Source organism: Pipistrellus hanaki (genome assembly GCF_964339955.1).
Source record: "Pipistrellus hanaki genome assembly, chromosome: 1".
In the NCBI taxonomy this organism is placed as follows: domain Eukaryota; kingdom Metazoa; phylum Chordata; class Mammalia; order Chiroptera; family Vespertilionidae; genus Pipistrellus; species Pipistrellus hanaki.
In genome coordinates this window covers 22,129,052-22,147,612 of record NC_140503.1, presented here as the reverse complement: position 1 = coordinate 22,147,612, position 18,561 = coordinate 22,129,052, and the positions used below count along the sequence as shown (strand labels likewise).

The window sequence follows — 18,561 nt, the reverse complement described above, 5'->3', positions numbered from 1 at the left end:
TCTTTTTAATGTTTTAAATAGTTATTGGTCTGATTCTTGTGACAATTCTGGCACTTTTCTGTTTTTTGTTTGCTTTTAAAAATGTATACCTGGCCTAGCTTTTCAAACTTATTACCATGTATTTGCTTATAATATTTTAAAATCCCTATGGTATCTGTGCTATTTCCCCTTATTTCGTTTACTAGAGGCCCAGTGCACGAAGATTCGTGAAAGAATAGGCCTTCCTTCCCCTGGCTGCCGGCACCCGGGACCCAGGCCTTCGCTCTGGCCCGGAGCTGCCCAGAGGCCGGAGTGGCTGGGCTGGGGTGGAACACGTGTGTCATCACCAAGGTGACGACACAAGCACCTGGCCCAGCTGCCGTCATCTTTGTCGCATCAATTTGCATATTCCCTTCTTATTGGCTGTGGGTGCCACCATTTTGTTGCGAAGTGATGGTCAATTTACATTCCATCTTTATTAGATAGGGTATTTTTAACATCTCTCTCTCTCTCTCTCTCTCTCTCTCTTAAATCCTCACTTGAGGATATTTTTTCCATTGATTTTTAGGGAGAGTGGAAGGGAGAGGGAAAGACAAAGAGAAACACCGATGTGAGACACATCAATTGGTTGCCTCCCACATGCCCCCAAACCAGGACCAGGAGCCTGCAACCGAGGTAGGTGCCCGTGACTGGAATTGGAATTGAACCCAGGACCCTTCAGTCCAAAGGCCAACGCTCTATCCACTGAGCTAAACTGGCTAGGACTATCTCTTTTTTGATCCATCAGGCTTGCCAGAGATTTAATAACTAATTTTTAGTTTTCTTAATCTTTTCCCTGCTGCTCTGTTTCTCATTGACTTTTCCTTGGCACTTTTCTGTTTTTTGTTTGCTTTTAAAAATGTATACCTGGCCTAGCTTTTCAAACTTATTACCATGTATTTGCTTATAATATTTTAAAATATTGGGTTTATAATGATGCACTTTTTTGGGTTTATAATGATGCACTTTTTCAAATATCTTGAATGCTTAGCTTATTTGTTTTCTATCTTCTCTCTTCTTTCAAAATAAATGTATTTGAGGCTGTAAGTTTTCTTTTACATGTTATATGTATTTCTCATATTTTTACTTTCTTGTCTTTTACTTTATTATTTTACTTTACTTTATAAATTTTTAACCCAAAAGTGATTTATTATATGTCTTTATTTTCTAGTCATAATGCTATATACTTTTAAAACTTTGCCTTTGTTTTTGTTTAGTATTCTCTCTCTCTTTAATATGTTTTTATTAATTTCAGAGAGGAGGGGAGAGGGTGAGAATCACTGATTGGATGCCTCCTGCATGCCCCAAACTGAGGATTGAGCCTACAACCCAGCCATGTGCCCTGTCAGGGAATTGAACCCCATGGCCTCCTGGTTCATGGGTCAACACTCAACCACTGGGCCATATTGGCAGGGTTCTCTTTATTTTTTTTTTTAAAGGAACTCTGGCAGTAATTCAATGGCTGACTTCCTTTTCTCATCTTTAAAGTTTTTTTTTTTTGTTTTTTTTTAAATATATTTTATTGATTTTGTACAGAGAGGAAAGGAGAGAGATAGAGAGTTAGAAACATCGATGAGAGAGAGTCATCGATCAGCTGCCTCCTGCACACCCCCCACTGGGGATTTGCCCGCAACCAAGGCACATGCCCTTGATCAGAATCGAACCCGGGACCCTTCAGTCCCCAAGCCGACGCTCTATCCATTGAGCCAAACCGGTCTCGGCTCATCTTTAAAGTTTTTAAAATAATAAATGGAATCTAAGATATTATCTATACTAATAAAAGGGTAATATTCAAATTGGTCAGGATGCCCTCACAGTAACAACCGAACAGCAGGCTGCATGGGGCAAGCCGGCCGGCGGGAGGGGGTTAGTAAGGGACGACCAAACGATCGAACAGCCGGCAGCATGGGGTGACCAGGCATGCAGAGGGAGCAGTTGGCAGCAACCAGGCCGGCAGGGGCGCAGTGAGTGCCAACCAGGCCGGCAGATGGGGGGCAGTGGGGAGGAACCAGGCCGGCACGGGGGACAATTGGGGGCAACCAGCCAGCAGTGGGGGCAGTTAGGGACAATCAGGCTGGCAGGCAGAGGTGGTTAGGGTGATCAGGCTGCAGGTGAGCAGTTAGGAACCAGTGGTCCCGGATTGTGAGAGGGATCCTGGATTGGAGAGGGTGCAGACTGGGCTGAGGGACTCCCCCCACCACAATGCATGAATTTTGTGCACCGGGCCTCTAGTAATTATTGTATGAAAAATTTATCAACAGATTATACCAATAAAGATGGCCTTGTTTTTCCTTCTCTTTTTAAGGCAAAAGCAACAACAATCAAAGAAGCCCTAGCCAGATGGGTGAGTATATGAGTTTTTAACTTCTTTTAGAAACCATACAAGGAGAATTTTTAGATAGTTATTTAAATCTGACCATTCAGTAAAAGGGATCTTTGTGGTAGTGGAACTACTTAGTTATGTTGACTGTGGTGGTGTATACATGAACCCACACAGGTGATAAAAAATGTGTAGAACTTATTGCACCAATATAAACATAATCACACCATATATATAAATGAGTACATGTAAAATGGGGGAAATCTGATTTAAATCAGTGTATTGTATCAATATAAATATTCTGACTATGATATTATATTTAGAAAATATTATTAGGCAGCATATAGTGGTAATTAAATTTTAATTTTGTATTTTTTCCCATTTTTTTATTAAGGTATATATGTACATATCTTACCATTGGCCCTCCCCCCCCACTTCCTACATGCCCTCCCTCCCCATAATTTTGTATTTTTAGTACCAAAATTAAACTCTAAGGTATAACTTAATAGTATATTGCTGTAAATAGTTGTGACCTCAGCTGTGTTGTAAAGAGGATATCTTCCAAAATTTTTGATATTTGGGGTTCTAGTTCAGACTGAATTGTGTATAAAAAAAAGAAAGATGAAATGACAAAGAAAACAGTTGATCTTATAGGTCTGAATCTGATATTTAAGGAAATGTTATTTAGAGACAATGAATTTTTCCCAGGAAGATGTTTTTGTTGTGTTTGCTTTTGTTTATTAATTGATAGGCTCTTAATTGATAGGCTCTTAAAGGATCTGTAGTAATAAAAGCATAATATGCTAATTAACCTGACAGCCAAACGACCTTCCTGACATCCTTCTAGCCTCCTTTAACTCCACATTACAATCAGGGATCATTTTTTTCCAAATTAATTTTTATCATAGGAAGAGAAAACCAGTCAGAAGCCATCTGAAGCCAAAGAGGTAAAGCTTTATGCCCAGATCCCTCCTATAGAGAAGATGGATGCGTCCTTGTCTATGCTTGCTAATTGCGAGTAAGTTTTTGTCTTTATTCATCCTTCTATTTGTCTAGACAATAAAGAATTATTCCCCCACCATATTCCCAGGTTTAAGGAACTCAATTTTTCATGAGTAGTTCTTGGGAGAGGGGGATGACTAGAAAATATGGAGATTTAATCAGTAATTTACACTGTACAGTAATTGACTTTGCTGTATCAAGTAAAAAAATGAATAATTCCTCTTTAAGTCAAATCAGAAAGGATACGATCACATGTTGTAGAGTCAAACTTTTTGGGTTTTAAATTTGCTGTGCCACTTTCTGGCTATGTAATATTAGGCAAATTGTTTCATATCTTTGTACCTCAGTTTCTCATTTGTCAAATATGGATAATAATACTTATTTCACACAAGATTGTTGTAATGGTTAAAATAGCTAATACATGTAAAATACTCAGAAGAATAATAGGCATGTATAAATATTCAATAAAATTAGTTTTTATTATATTTTTGCATGAAATTTACTGATATTAAAAATATTTTGTCAAGAAAGGAAGACAGCCAAAACCAGTTTGGCTCAGTGGATAGAGCATCGGTCTGCGGACTGAAAGGTCCCAGGTTTGGTTCTGGTCAGGGGCATGTACCTTGGTTGCGGGCACATCCCTGGTGTGGGATGTGCAGGAGGCAGCTGGTCATGTCTCTCTCTCATCGATGTTTCTAGCTCTCTATCTCTCTCCTCTCCCTTCCTCTGTAAAAAATCAATAAAAATATATTAAAAAAAGAAAAAAAAGAAAGGAAGACTAAGAACCAAGATGGTAAACACTAAACTGCTGCCTCGCACAACAATTTCAACACTACAACTAAAAGACAATCGGACATCATCCAGAACCACAGGAAGGCTGGCTGCAACTAGAAGGAAAGAAAAAAGCACACTGAGACTCAGAGGAGCTGCAGGAGGCAGAGGTACTGAGATGTGTGTGTGCACATGCGTGCGTGTGTGTGGAGAGGACTGGCAACTGAGTGTGTGGCTGCCTTTCTCAAGCCGGAGGGAGACAAAAGCTCCCAACTGCGCTGAACTCCAGTTCCAGGCGAGACTCTGGGGACCCAGACTCATTCAGGGAGAACCTGGCAGCGGACGAAACTTGAGGGCAGCTTTCTCTCAGAGATACTTCAGTGATTACCTCGGGACACTGAGACACAGGGGTCTATTAGGGCAGGGCTGACGGGAAGTCAATGTTGTCTGCTCCACCCTGAGACTCTGCCCTGTCCAAGCTGAGCACAGAGGCTTTTGCAAGTCTTGTCTCATAAGGGTGTCTCCAGCACAGAAGTTCTCCCATCATAGACACAGCTGATCCTAACAGCAAATTGGCCTGGAGGTCAGTTCCTCCCAGTGATACCAACAACAATCAAGGCTTAACTACAACAAGACTGTGCACACAACCCACAAAGGGGTGCACCAAGAGTGTCCACCTCAGGTAATTAATTGGGGAGGCTGAGACACTGGGCCCTATAGGACACCTAGCACACAAAGCCACTCTTATCAACTCAGGGAAGCAGCCAAAATGCAGAGACAAAGAAACAGATCACAAATAAAAGAAATGAAAGAAAGCAAACAACTGGTATAGAGTTCAAAACCATGGTTATAAGGTTTTTCAAGAATTTTCTAGAAAAGGCCAATAAATTTAGTGAGACCCTTGAGGATATGAAAAAGGACCAACTAGAAATTAAGCATACACTAACAAATAAAAAATATACAGAGATTCAACAGCAGACTAGAGGATCGCAAGAATCAAGTCAAAGATTTGAAATACAAAGAAGCAAAAAAGACTAAACCAAAAAAGCAAAAAGAAAAAAAGAATTAAAAAATATGAAGATAGTGTAAGGAACCTCTGGGATAACTTCAAGCTTACCAACATCAGAATTATGGGGGTGCTAGAAGAGAGAGAGTAAGATACTGAAAGAAGTATCTTACTTGATACTTGAAGAAATAATGACAGAAAACTTCCCCCACCTGGTGAAAGAAATAGACTTACAAGTCCAGAAAGTGCAAAGAACCCCAAACAAAAGGAATCCAAAGAGGACCACACCAAGACACATCATAATTAAAATGCCAAGAGCAAAAGACAAAGAATATTAAAAGTAGCAAAAACAAAACAAAACAAAACAAAAAACAGTTAGTTACCTACAAGGGAGAGCACCCATAGGAATGTCAGCTGATTTCTCAACAGAAGCTATGCAGGCCAAACGGGAGTGGCAAGAAATATTCATAGTGATGAACAGCAAGAACCTACAACCAAGATTACTCTACCCAGCAAAGCTATCATTCAGAATTGAAGGTCAGATAAAGAACTTCACAGATAAGAAAAAGGTAAAGGAGTTCACCACCAAAGCAGTATTACATGAAATGCTGAAAGGTATTCTTTAAGAAGAGGAAGAAGAAGAAAAAGGTAAAGATAAAAATTATGAACAACAAATACATATCTATCAATAAGTGAATCTAAAAATCAAGTGAATAAAAACACACACAGATGAACAGAATAAACTGGTGAATATAATAGAATCAGGGGCATAGAAAGAGAGTGGACTGACAATTCTTGTAGGGAAAAGGATGTGGGGGGTGCAGGAAGAGACTGGACAAAAATCGTACACCTATGGATGAGGACAGTGGGAGGGTGTAAGGGCAGAGGGTGGGGTGGGAACTGGGTGGAGAGGAGCTATGAGGGGAAAAAGAGGAACAGTTGTAATAATCTGAACAATAAAGATTTATTAAATTAAAAAAAATAAAAAGAAAGGAAGACTAAGAATTGTAATTATTCTCCCTTTAAAATTTGTCTTTATAGCTGAAACCGGTGTGGCTCAGTGGTAGAGCGTCGGCCTGCAGACTGAAAGGTCCCAGGTTCAATTCCGGTCAAGGGCATGTACCTGGGTTGCGGGCACATCCCCAGTAGGGGGTGTGCAAGAGGCAGCTGGTCGATGTTTCTCTCTCATCGACGTTTCTAGCTCTCTATATCTCTCCCTTCCTCTCTGTAAAAAATCAATAAAATATATATTAAAAAAATTTGTCTTTATATAATTAAAGTATGTATAGAAAAAATCTAAATAAATATATATGAACTATTAGAAATAGTTATCTCTGGGGGAATGGGTGGGGTGGTTAGGATTACATGTGACTTCTTACAATATACATTTCTGAAAGATTTAACACATGAGAAAATAAAATGTTTTGTTCTGTTAGATGGTTTTAAAGCTTAACTACATATCATGGGCATCTCAAGTTGGTGTCAATAGCCCAGTGTCATTCGTCTTAAAGGCAGGATAGTAATCCTCAGTTGATGGATGTTTATAGATTTCCCCCATTTTTTTTTTTTTTTGCTATCATAATAATCAATAACCTAATTCATATAACTTTTGGCATTTGCATTAGTATTTCAATAGGATGTATTCTTAGAAATGAATTACTGGGTCAAAGAATACATGCATTAAAATATTTAATAGATAACACCAAATTGCACTCAAAGAGGTTTTTTAAAAATTTCCTACAACGAGTAGTATATATTAACTTTTATAATCAGAAAAAACTATGAAGATTTTTTAAAAAATATATTTTATTGATTTTTCGCAGAGAGAAAGAGAGAGGGATAGAGAGTTAGAAACATCGATGAGAGAGAATCATCGATCAGCTACCTCTTGCACACCCCCTACTGGGGATGTGCCCGCAACCAAGGTACATGCCCTTGCCCAGAATCGAACCCGGGACCTTTCAGTCCGCAGGCTGACGCTCTATCCACTGAGCCAAACCGGTCCCGGCTGAAAAAACTATGAAGATTTTAAAATGAAGGAATATATGCCATGTCTGAAGGGGATAAAATAATTCACTGTCAAAAGGAAGTGTGACTTAAATATCTTTTATGGGCACTAGAGAAATAATTTCTGATATACTATTTGCAATTTTTTAATATTAATTCAAGTTTTCCTCTGTTCTTTTTAAGGAAGCTTTCACTGTCCACAAACTGCATTGAAAAAATCGCCAACCTGAATGGCTTAAGTAAGTGATCCACAATAGCAGATGGTTCTTGGGTTTTCTAGTTTTTGGAATAAACATTCCAGAGACACTGTAATCCCAGAAGTCGGCACCTGTTTTACACAGTCATTGTCAGATGACGGGGAGAATATATAAATCATTTGTCTCAAGTTTGATTATCCAAAGAAAATGACAGATATATAAGACCTGAACATTTTAAATATATTTTAAAGCTAAGGGCTTGAATCGAGATATCTTAAATTTAAAAATCAGATTTTTTGTTATGTTTTTGTGTTCAGATTTGTCTTCAGTTTCATATTGGTTATGTTTAACTTTTAATTTCTCATCATCCCTGTTTTTCCTGTGCTTCTTAACTTTGTTAATGACATCATCACCTACCACGTTGCCAATGCCTCTGCCTCTTGTGCTCGTTTCCTATGGCTGCTGAAACCTGATGGCTTAGTAACCGACAGTTATTCCCTCAGTTCTGGAAGCCAGAAGTCTGAAATCAGTTTCCTGGGCCAGAGTCAAGGTTTTGCCAGCCACACTCCCTACGGAGGCTTTAGGGGAGAATCTGTGCTTGCCTCTTCTGGATTCTGATGGCTGCCACACTCCTTGAACTACTTCCACCAGTCTCCGCCTCTATGGTCATATTGCATTCTCTCTTTCTTTTGGTCTGTGTCTAGTTTTTCTCTTTTGAGTTTACTTGTGATTGCATTTAGGGAACACCTGCATAATTGGGGATACTTACCTTATCTTAAGATTTCTAACTTATTCACAAGTGAATAAACAAACATTAAAACAAGATATTAATATTCTGCCTATCAAGTTGGTAATGACATTTATATGTATATTTAATTGATTTCAGAGAGGATGAGAATATGTATATGAGGGAGAGAGAGATAGAAACATAATGATGAGAGGGAATCATTGATAGGCTGCCTCCTGTACGCCTCCTACTGGGGATCAAGCCTGCAACCTGGGCATGTGCCCTTGACTGGAATCGAACCTGGGACCTTCAGTCTGCAGGCCGACAATCTATCCACTGAGCCAAACCGGCTAGGATGGTAATGACTTTTAAAAAGTATAATACTTGCCCTAACCGGTTTGGCTCAGTGGATAGAGCATCGGCCTGCGGACTGAAGTGTCTCGGGTTCGATTCCGGTCAAGGGATGTACCTTGGCTGTAGGCACATCCCCAATAGGGAGTGTGCAGGAGGCAGCTGATTGAGGTTTCTCTTTCATTGATGTTTTTAACTCTCTATCCCTCTCCCTTTCTCTCTGAAAAAATCAATAAAATATATTAAAGAAATAAAAAAGTATATTTGCCTGCCAGCATGGCTCAGTGGTTGAGCGTGGTTGACCTATGAACCAGGAGGTCATGGTTTGATTCCCAGTCAGGGCACATGCCTGGGTTGTGGGATCGATCCGCAGTGTAGGGTGTGCAGGAGGCAGCCAATCAATGATTCTCTTTCATCATTGGTATTTCTATCTCTCCCTTCCTTCCTGAAATCAATAAAAATATATTTCTTAAAATGATTAATAAAAAGTGATTCTTGCCCCCAAGGAGTTCATTATCTAAAGAGACAGAACATATTCCTCACTAACTATGAAAATGACTAATATTTCTTGAGCATTTATATGTGCCTGGCACTATTCTAATTCCTTTATTTACACTAACTCATTTTATTATTCACAGTAGTGCCCTAGCTGGTTTGGCTTAATGGATAGAGCATTGGCCCAAGGACTAAAAGGTCCCAGGTTCAATTCTGGTCTAGGGCATGTACCTTGGTTGCAAGCTCCTCTCCTTGTTGGGGCTTGTGCAGGAGGCAACCAAGTGATGTGCTTCTCTCACATCGATATTTCTCTCTGTCTTTCCCTCTCTCTTCCACTCTTCCTAAAAATCAATGGAAAAATATCCTCGGGTGAGGATTAACACAATAGTTATGAAGTAGGTAATTATTATTATAATCCAAGATAGTCTTTTATAAATGTTTACAAAGAAAGTGTAATTAAATTAAATAAAACTAAAGTTTATATAACATATATGCCTGATACACACACACAGACACAATTTATATATATAATTGATTTTAGAGAGAGAGAGATAGAAACATCATTGATGAGAGAAAATCATTGATTAGCTGTCTCCTGCATGCCCCATACTGAGATCCAGCTCACAACTTGGGTATGTGCCCTGACTGAGATTTGAACCCTGACCTCCTGGTTCATAGGTTGGTGCTCAACCACTGAGCCACACTGTTCCGGCTAGGCTGAATGTTTTAGGTAATTATCTCAATTCTTTAAAAAAAATTTTTTTAACTGATTTCAGAGAGGAAGGGAGAGGGAGAGAGAGACAGAAACATCAATGATAAGAACGAATCACTTATCAGCTGCCTCCAAATGCTCCCCACTAGGGATCTAGCCCACAACCCGGGCATGTGCCCTTGACCGGAATCGAATCCAGAACCCTTCAGTCCACAGGCCAATACTCTATCCACTGAACCAAACCAGCTAAGGCTATCTCAGTTCTTATATGCTTATAAAATAGATACTGTATTTCCTTATTTTACGTGATAAAACTGAGATTCAAAGAGGTTTGAAAGGGGATTTGAACTCAGTTAATTGGTTTTGTATTCTTTTCTTTTTTTTTAATATATTTTATTGATTTTTTACAGAGAGGAAGAGAGAGGGATAGAGAGCTAGAAACGTTGATGAGAGAGAAACATCAACCAGTTGCCTCTTGCACACCCCCTACTGGGGATGTGCCCGCAACCCAGGTACATGCCCTTGACCGGAATCGAACCTGGGACCTTTCAGTCCGCAGACCGACGCTCTATCACTGAGCCAAACCGGTTTCGGCTGGTTTTGTATTCTTAACTATTAATTTATGGATGTTATAGAACAGTGCCATCCAATAGAACTGTGCATATTCCCAAAACAGTTGCCACTACTCTTGCACAGCTATTAAACTCTTGATATGAAGCTAGTGTGACTGAGAAATTGAATTTTAATTGTATTTATTTTTAATTAAGTAAAATAGGCATGTGATTAATAGTTACCACATTGTTTCAGTGATAAGTGTATTGAAGTTTAAGTTGTAAAAACTAAATGTATAACTTATGCATAATCACAGTAGTTTTTTAGAACAGAAATGAGATTTCCTGTGTTTACTAGAAATCTTTTTTTAATTTTGAAAATAATACATGTACATGGTTTTATGTAAATAGTTCAAAAGAAGTCTTTTTCTGACCATACACTCTCAGTTCCTCCCCCACAACAACCGCTGTTTCTTCTTCCTTTTTTCTATTCCACAAATAATCTATAGGTATACAGGTAGAAACATGCTTATAAAAATACAAATAGGCATCTTTTAAACCAAATCACAATCAATTACTTAAAAGATTTTAAAAATACTAATTAATTTGATTTCTAATCCTTTGTGGAGTGAGGTGTACTATATTTAAATATGTTTTCTAGTATGAGTCCTCATACCATAAAAGATTTGAAGTATATCTATGCTCTCAAATCTAAAGTTCAAATCTTATTCACTCTTATTTTTATCCCTATAATATTTTTATTAGCCAGCAATTTAAGACCATGCATTCTAAATAGCTAATAATTAAAAAAAATAATATTGGCATGATGTGAAATTACAGTTGTAGCACTTATATTATTTTCTTTTAAATATATTTTTATTTGAGAGAGGAAGGGAGAGGGAAAGAGAGAGATAGAAACATCAACAATGAGAAAGAATCATTGATTGGCCGCCTCCTGCATGCCTCCGACTGGGGATCGAGCCCCAAACCCAGGCATGTGCCCTTGACCGGAATCAAACCTGGGACTCTTCAGTCCACAGGCCAACACTCTATCCACTGAGCCAAACAGGCTAGGGCATGTTTACCTTATTTTCTACTTGATTACCACTTTTCAGTAATACAGCCTTTCTTACTCTTATACAAATATATTTGTTATATAAAATTTATTAAAGCTACATTATACTAGATTTACAATTGTGAAATATGATTCTCATAAACAAAAAATTGCTTTTTTCCCCCCTGCTACAGAAAACTTGAGGATATTGTCTTTAGGAAGAAACAACATAAAGAACTTAAATGGACTGGTAGGTTGCTATTTATTGCTTTAAAAAAAGCATATACTTCTTTCTTAGTATAAAAATAATACTTGTCCATTGCAGAAACTTTATAAAGTAGAAAAGTAACTTTAAAAAGTACCTATAGCCCTGGCCGGTTGGGCTCAGTGGATAGAGTATCGGCCCTCAGACTGAAAGGTCACGGGTTCAGTTCATGGTTAAGGGCACATAACTCATGCGGGAGGCAACCAATTGATGTATCTTTCTCACATCAATCTTTCTCTTTCTCTGTCTCTCCCTCTCCCTTCCACTCTCTCTAAAAAAAAAAAAAATCAATGGAGCCCAGCTAGTGTGGCTCAGTGGTTGAGCATTGACCATGAACCAGGAAGTCAGGGTTCGATTCTCAGTCATGGCATGACCACTCTAATCTGTAAAACATGGAATGTTAAATTAAACGAAAGGGGCCTATTGAAAACTACTGGGTGCATAACCATGGACACAGACAATAGGGTGGTGAAGGCCTGGGGCCGGGGGTAGGCAAGGAGGGCCAGGAGGGATCATTGGGGAGAAAAGAGGACATATGTAATACTTTAAAAAATAAAGATTAAAAAAATTAAAAAAATTAAATAAAACTGGAAAACTGACTATTATGGTACATGATAAGCCCATATGTATATATGATCTAGCCTCTGCCTTCCTTTCAGATCTCATTTCATATTATTCTTCTTTCTAGCTGCTACTCTCCAGCTACTGGCCTTTCTCTTCCTGGAATATACCAAGTCCATTTCCACCTGAATTTTGTGCTTGCTGTTTCCTCTGCCTAAAAAACTCTTAGTTACTATAGATTTCCACATTACTTGCTCCTTCTTAACTTTCACACTTCAGCTCAGATGTCACTTCCTCAAATGTGACAATAACACACACACACACACACACACACACACACGTATATATATACATACACACGTGTGTATACACACATATGTATATACATATGCATATGCATATGCATATGTATATGTATATGTATATGTATATGTATGTATGTATCTCAGTCTGAAAAATTTTTTTGAATTGATTTCAGAGAAGAAGGGAGAGGGAGAAAGATAAAAACATCAATGATAGAGAGAATCATTGATTGGCATTTCCCCACAACCTGGGCATGCTCATGACCAGAATCAAACCTGGGACCCTTCAGTCTGCAGGCTAACACTCTATCCACTGAGCAAACCAGCTAGGGTTACTGTCTGAAATTTTTATTGGTTTGTTCTTCTCCATCTTGTTCATCTCCTCCCCCACCCCCACCCTCTCTCTCTGTCACTCACACAGATCCTAATGAGCATGTTGGTTTTGTTCATTAGTATCTATATTAGTGCTTAATACATGTAGTAGGCATTCTATAAGAATTTAATGAGTGACTCAATATGTCTTATTTCTAATTATAAAATCTATTAGGTTAAATATTTAATTCTAAAAGTAATATACGTTCATTGTAAAAAACAAATCAAGCAATTTATAAGTACATGAAATACACTATGAAAGTCTTTTTTCTCCATATCTACTTCCTCAGTTCCATGAGATAACAAATAATATTGTTTTGTATACTTTAATATTTTTTCTGTGCAAATACAAATAGATATCTGTGTAAATGTGTATGCTTGTGTGTTATATATTTTGTACTATTGATATGCAGGGTTAATATATTTTTTTCTGCTTTCTCACTCAATAGAGAGTTGGGCAAAAATAGGTTATAATAATAAATAATACAATAATTAATTAGTAATAATACACAAATTCTGTTTTGTGTACTAATAGCTGTAAACCTACTTTTATATCAGTAATATTTTTCCATGTCAAAAGGTGACTATTGTAAATGATGCTATTAACATGAGTATTTAAATATCTTTTTGAAATCCTTTTTAAAATTCTTTAGGGTATTTGCCTAGAAGAATTGCTGGATCATATATTTTTAATTTTTGGAGGACCTGCCAAACTGTTCCGTAGCGCCTGCAGTATTTTACATGCCCACCAACAGTGCGCAAGGGTTCCGATTTCTCCACATCCTTGCCAACATATCTCACTTTCTCTTTGTTTGATAGTAGCCATCCTAATGAGTGTGAGGTGGTCTTTCATTGTGCCAGCCTCCTCATTTTACAGAGCAAGTCACTAAGAAATTGTTTGCTGGCAGAAGTGAACCAAATTGCTGAATGCCTGTTCACTCAATGCCCAGTTCTCCAAAGGGCCAGTTTATTGAATGACAGTTTTTACTGAATTGGTTCACACAAACATAGCCAGATTTCACTGATTATATTCACCAGATTCCTTCACCAAAATCTCATCTTTTTTATTTACTTTTAGTATATATAGAAAATTGTGTTTCTTGGAATGGTTTCAACACCTTTTGAAATTTTCTTTAAGGTTTTATTTAATGATGCTAATGTAACTGCAGCTGTCTCATCCAGTTTTTTTAAAAAAATATATTTTATTGATTTTTTTATAGAGAGGAAGGGAGAAGAATAGAGAGCTAGAAACATCAATGAGAGAGAAACATCGACCAGCTGCCTCTTGCACACCCCCTACTGGGAATGCACCCACAACCAATGTACATGCCCTTGACCGGAACTGAACCCAGGACCTTTCAGTCCGCAGACCCACGCTCTATCCACTGAGCCAAACTGGTGTCAGCTCATCCAGTTTTTGGATTTGTCAGTCCATCTTTGTAGAATGTTGGTTTCACCGGTCAAGTCTCAAATTATTAAAACATAAAAATAGTAATCTAATTGAGTTGGCTAGCAAGCCCTTATATTTAGGGAAGTACACAAGACAGTAGAATAGATAGAAGATGTACTGAAAGACAGAACCACATCCTGGACATTCAAAATCTGTACAACATTTGTAAGTCAATATGCCTTAAGAAATTCTCATTCCACAAAGTAATATTCCCAAGTAAAGTCCTAAAATGAACTGAAATTTGGTTATGGCAAAAGAGTTGCATCCAAATGGCTAAAAACTAAATAGAAGCTAAATTAATACTTGGAGAATTGATCAAATTGTCTAAGTGAAAACTGACCGAAAGTCTTGATCTGCACGTATAAAAGCAACATTAAATAAGTGGCAGAACCCAGAACTGAGCCTAAATCTTCTAGTCAGTATTGAAAGTAATTTTTTCTGCTATTTCACACTTTTTAAGTTGGAGACACAAAATGGATGCAGATGCACCACAATGAAAATGCAAGCAATAAAGTTTAAATTATATGAATACGGATTCCCCCTTCTGAAAGACATATGTGATACACTAATTGGATCACTTTGGGGAAGAAGATATCAGAATACTAGCTGGGGGGGGTGTGGTTAAGTCTCAGAGTTCTGATTTAAGAGTGCCAGGACGGAAGAACCACTATAGTCTGTCTTACGTCTGAAGGAGGGACGTTTGTGCCACCACTGATTGTATCTGCCATTTAAGAGTCAGTATGATATAATTTTCTTACTATAATGGAAACTGAATTGTATACATTAAAAAAGGTGAATTAATGGGTGGATAGTTGTATGAAAGATGGACAGATATTTGATAGGTAAAGGATAGTAAAATATTAATGGTAGAATTTGGGTAGTGGATATGGGGTTTAATTGTAAAATTTTTTGACTTTTTTATGTTTGAAAGTTTCCTTAATAAATACTAATGGGGTGGGGGGTGGGGGAGGAATCCTGAAATTTAGACTCAGCTCTACTATTTAATAACATTGTGATCTTAGAAAAAGCCCTTAAGCTCTCTATAATAGAAATCAAATAACCTGCTTTTGCCTATCTTAAATGTTACAAGGATAAAATAATAAAATATATAGGCAAGTGATTTGAAAGCTATACTATTCAATGAAAGTGGTGAAATAGAGACAGATACAGCGACAGTAAAGCATCAAACAGAATGTCCAATTACAGCAGGAAGGTTAGGGAGAGGTGGGGAAGATAAGAGATCCACCGAAAGACTTGTGTGCATGCATATAAGCATAACCAATGGACGCAAAACTCTGGGGGGTGAGGGCATGTATGGAAGGGGGGGAGGGCAATGGTAAGATATGTACACATATAATACCTTAATAAAAAAATAAGTTATAAAAAAATGATGAAATAGTGCTATTATTTTCCCTGTTGGTGGTTTCAGTACCTTTTCTTAGTTCAGATCAGTTTGAAGAGAGGAAGAGAAGGTTCTGCTTGGCTTTTTTAATGCCCAAAACTCCCACACCGCCTACAGCTCTCCTGCCAGGGGACAGGTGGGTCTCGGTTCTCTCTGAAGACCATTGTCTTTATGTTTATAAGGAAGGAAAAAAGCTTAAAAATAAGCATATAGATAAAATTGCTTTCTCTTTCAGGAAGCAGTAGGGGACACATTGGAAGAATTATGGATATCCTACAATTTTATTGAGAAGTTGAAAGGAATCCATGTAATGAAGAAATTGAAGATTCTCTACATGTCTAATAACCAGGTGAAAGACTGGGGTAAGTTGAGACTGGCTCTTTGCTAACTTCTACCTCCTGTTTATAGAAAATAGCCCAATAGGGAACAAGGAACAAAAGGAGGACATTTATTTCTAACCCCAGAGGGAAATAGCTAAGTGCTTTAAATTTACATCTAAATATTTACTTAGAATGATTTTAGTTGAATAAGTTCTGGTACTATTAATCTTGGAAAAATTAAATTAATTGTCTAAAGGCTGGAAGAAATCAGTTTAAACTAATAATTCTTGTGTAGAAGGCTTATCTGACATCTATATTACTTTGCTTTTTTAAAAAATATATATATTTTTTATTTTAGAGAGGCAGAGAGACAAAACATCAATGATGAGAGAGAATAATTGATTGGCTGCCTCCTGTATACCCCATACTGGGGATCAAGCCTGTAACCTAGATATGTGCTCTGACCGGGAATCGAGCCATGACCTCCTAGTTCATAGTTCACTGCTCAATCGCTGAACCATGATGGCTGAGAGCTTTGCTTTTGCATTGAACATTATTTATTCAGTATTTACACATAAAAGCCCTATTATGTGCATGAACTATAGGTCAAACTCTTGAAATACATAGTTGATTAAGACACTATCTCTGCCTTCAAGGAGTTCACAGGTTAGTGGAAAGGTGAGTTTATAAGCTAATACAATTGTAAAACTGTGATAAATTCTACAGTAGAGGCTCCGACGAGTTGCTTTAAGAGTTCAGAGATGAGAGAGGGAATGGGTAGAGACAGTTTAGCTTAGTCCATACTGATGCAATACAACATAGAGAAGACCTATCACTGGTGAATGATTTATTGTTCTTTTTCTTTTTTATAATCCTCATCCAGGATATTCCTCCATTGGCTTTTTTTAGGGAGAGAGGAAGAGAGAAACATCGATGTGAGACAAACACATCGATTGGTTGCCTCCTGTACGAGCCCCTACTAGGGCCCGAGGTTGAAGAGGGAGCCTGCAACCAAGGTACATGCCCTGGTCCGGAATCAAACCTGGAACTCTGGTTCACAGGCCAACGCTCTGTCCACTGAGCCAAACCAGCTGGGGCTGTTGTTCTTTTTTACTGTAAATCCCACTACTTCTTCTTATCCTATCCTTCGGCTAGCCTAAAGGTAGAAGAGGTATCTTCTTTTTCCCTCCCTTTCTGTAATGTTTTCAGAGAATCAGTCCACATGGTCCAACTACCCTTACTTCCTTCAAAATCTTAAATGACAAATTGTCTTGACTAGTCACCATCAGTGATGTTGGAATTCAACCCACAAAGCATAGCAGTAAAACCTGCCATTTTAATGTGGAAGGTATTCTTTGTATCTGTAGCAGAATTTGTGAAGCTGGCAGAACTGCCCTGCCTGGAAGACCTGGTGTTCGTAGGCAATCCCTTGGAAGAGAAACATTCAGCTGAGGGGAACTGGATTGAAGAGGCAACCAAGAGAGTGCCCAAACTGAAAAAGCTTGACGGTGAGTATCTGAGCCAGCTTAGGAACATTTTGTAGGTGTAAGAGTTGAATTTATGACATGGAATCATGAAAAGGAGCAGAACTGAAGAAAATGATAGGTGGTCTCTAACCTCCAAGGCCATTTTTGTCCACAGGAAATTTTATGGTCCAGGTTTGGGCCAGGGTGAGATGAAAAACTTTTAGGAACTTTAGACTGGTATAAGATCATCTCTAGATCAAAAGCTTATAAGAAAAGTTGGGCTTATTCTCAAATCATAGGCATTGTTTTGCAGAATAATTATACATAAATAGTGAGTAACTTCTTTTTCACAATTGGATCAAAATTATATTGTTCTCTTACCCCCCACCCAAAAAAAAGAAAACAAACACACCAGTGGGGGGATGGGGATTGGTAAGGTATGTACACATATCATACCTTAATAAAAAAAAAATGAGAAAAAAAACACACCAAAAAACAAAACAAATAACCCCACACACAGGATGTAAGATAGGTGTCTCTGTCAGTGGATATCCTTAACTGACTGGGTTCTAATCCCAGTTCTGCCACTTGATGTCTTTTTTGTCATTGTGGTAACAAATGGTTGTGGTTTTTTACATTTTATTTTACAATATATACATATTGATTTTTTACAGAGAGGAAGGGAGAGGGATAGAGAGTAAGAAACATCGATGGGAGAGAAACATCGATCAGCTGCCTCCTGCACACCTTCTACCAGGGATGTGCCCTCATCCAAGTTACATGCCCCTGACCAGAATCGAACCAGGACCTTTCAGTCCGTAGGCTGTTGCTCTATCCACTGAGCCAAACCGGCTATTTTTGTTTTTAATCTAAGAACTGGAAATGATAATTGTCACAGACCTCTTGGGGTCTAACCTATTCCCAGTGGTGCTACCAGGAACCCAGGCCAGGATTCCAACTGTTCCAGAATCCACAAACTTCCTTTTTCTCTGCCAGCCAGGGAAATATCTATTCTGAGGAAAACCACTCTCCCCTCCTTCTTTTCCACATCATTCTGCATCTCCTCATAAACTCTTATCTTCTCAGGCTTTTCAAAGACAAAAGCCAGTAAGTCTGACCGTCTTTCTGCTTTCCACACTGCCCCCGAAGCAGTGATGCACAGAACCCGCTGGCCTACCTATTGCCTTCATTGCCATATTCACCCGATATTCA

The 18,561-nt window shown here is 38.2% G+C and overlaps 1 protein-coding gene across 2 annotated transcripts in view; it reads left to right on the top strand.

The window, feature by feature from the left end:
• The window catches only part of DNAL1 (dynein axonemal light chain 1), a 31,120-nt gene that overhangs the window by 5,903 nt on the left and 6,656 nt on the right, over positions 1-18,561 (top strand). The window contains exons 2-7 of one of the 2 annotated variants that reach the window (XM_084893734.1): positions 2,324-2,362; positions 3,247-3,356; positions 7,308-7,363; positions 11,406-11,461; positions 15,799-15,925; positions 17,254-17,391. In XM_084893734.1, coding sequence (XP_084749860.1) covers positions 2,324-2,362; positions 3,247-3,356; positions 7,308-7,363; positions 11,406-11,461; positions 15,799-15,925; positions 17,254-17,391 — 526 coding nt within the window. Of the gene's footprint in view, positions 1-2,323; positions 2,363-3,246; positions 3,357-7,307; positions 7,364-11,405; positions 11,462-15,798; positions 15,926-17,250; positions 17,392-18,561 lie in introns of both variants that reach the window. The other variant, XM_084893733.1, reaches the window with a different exon arrangement.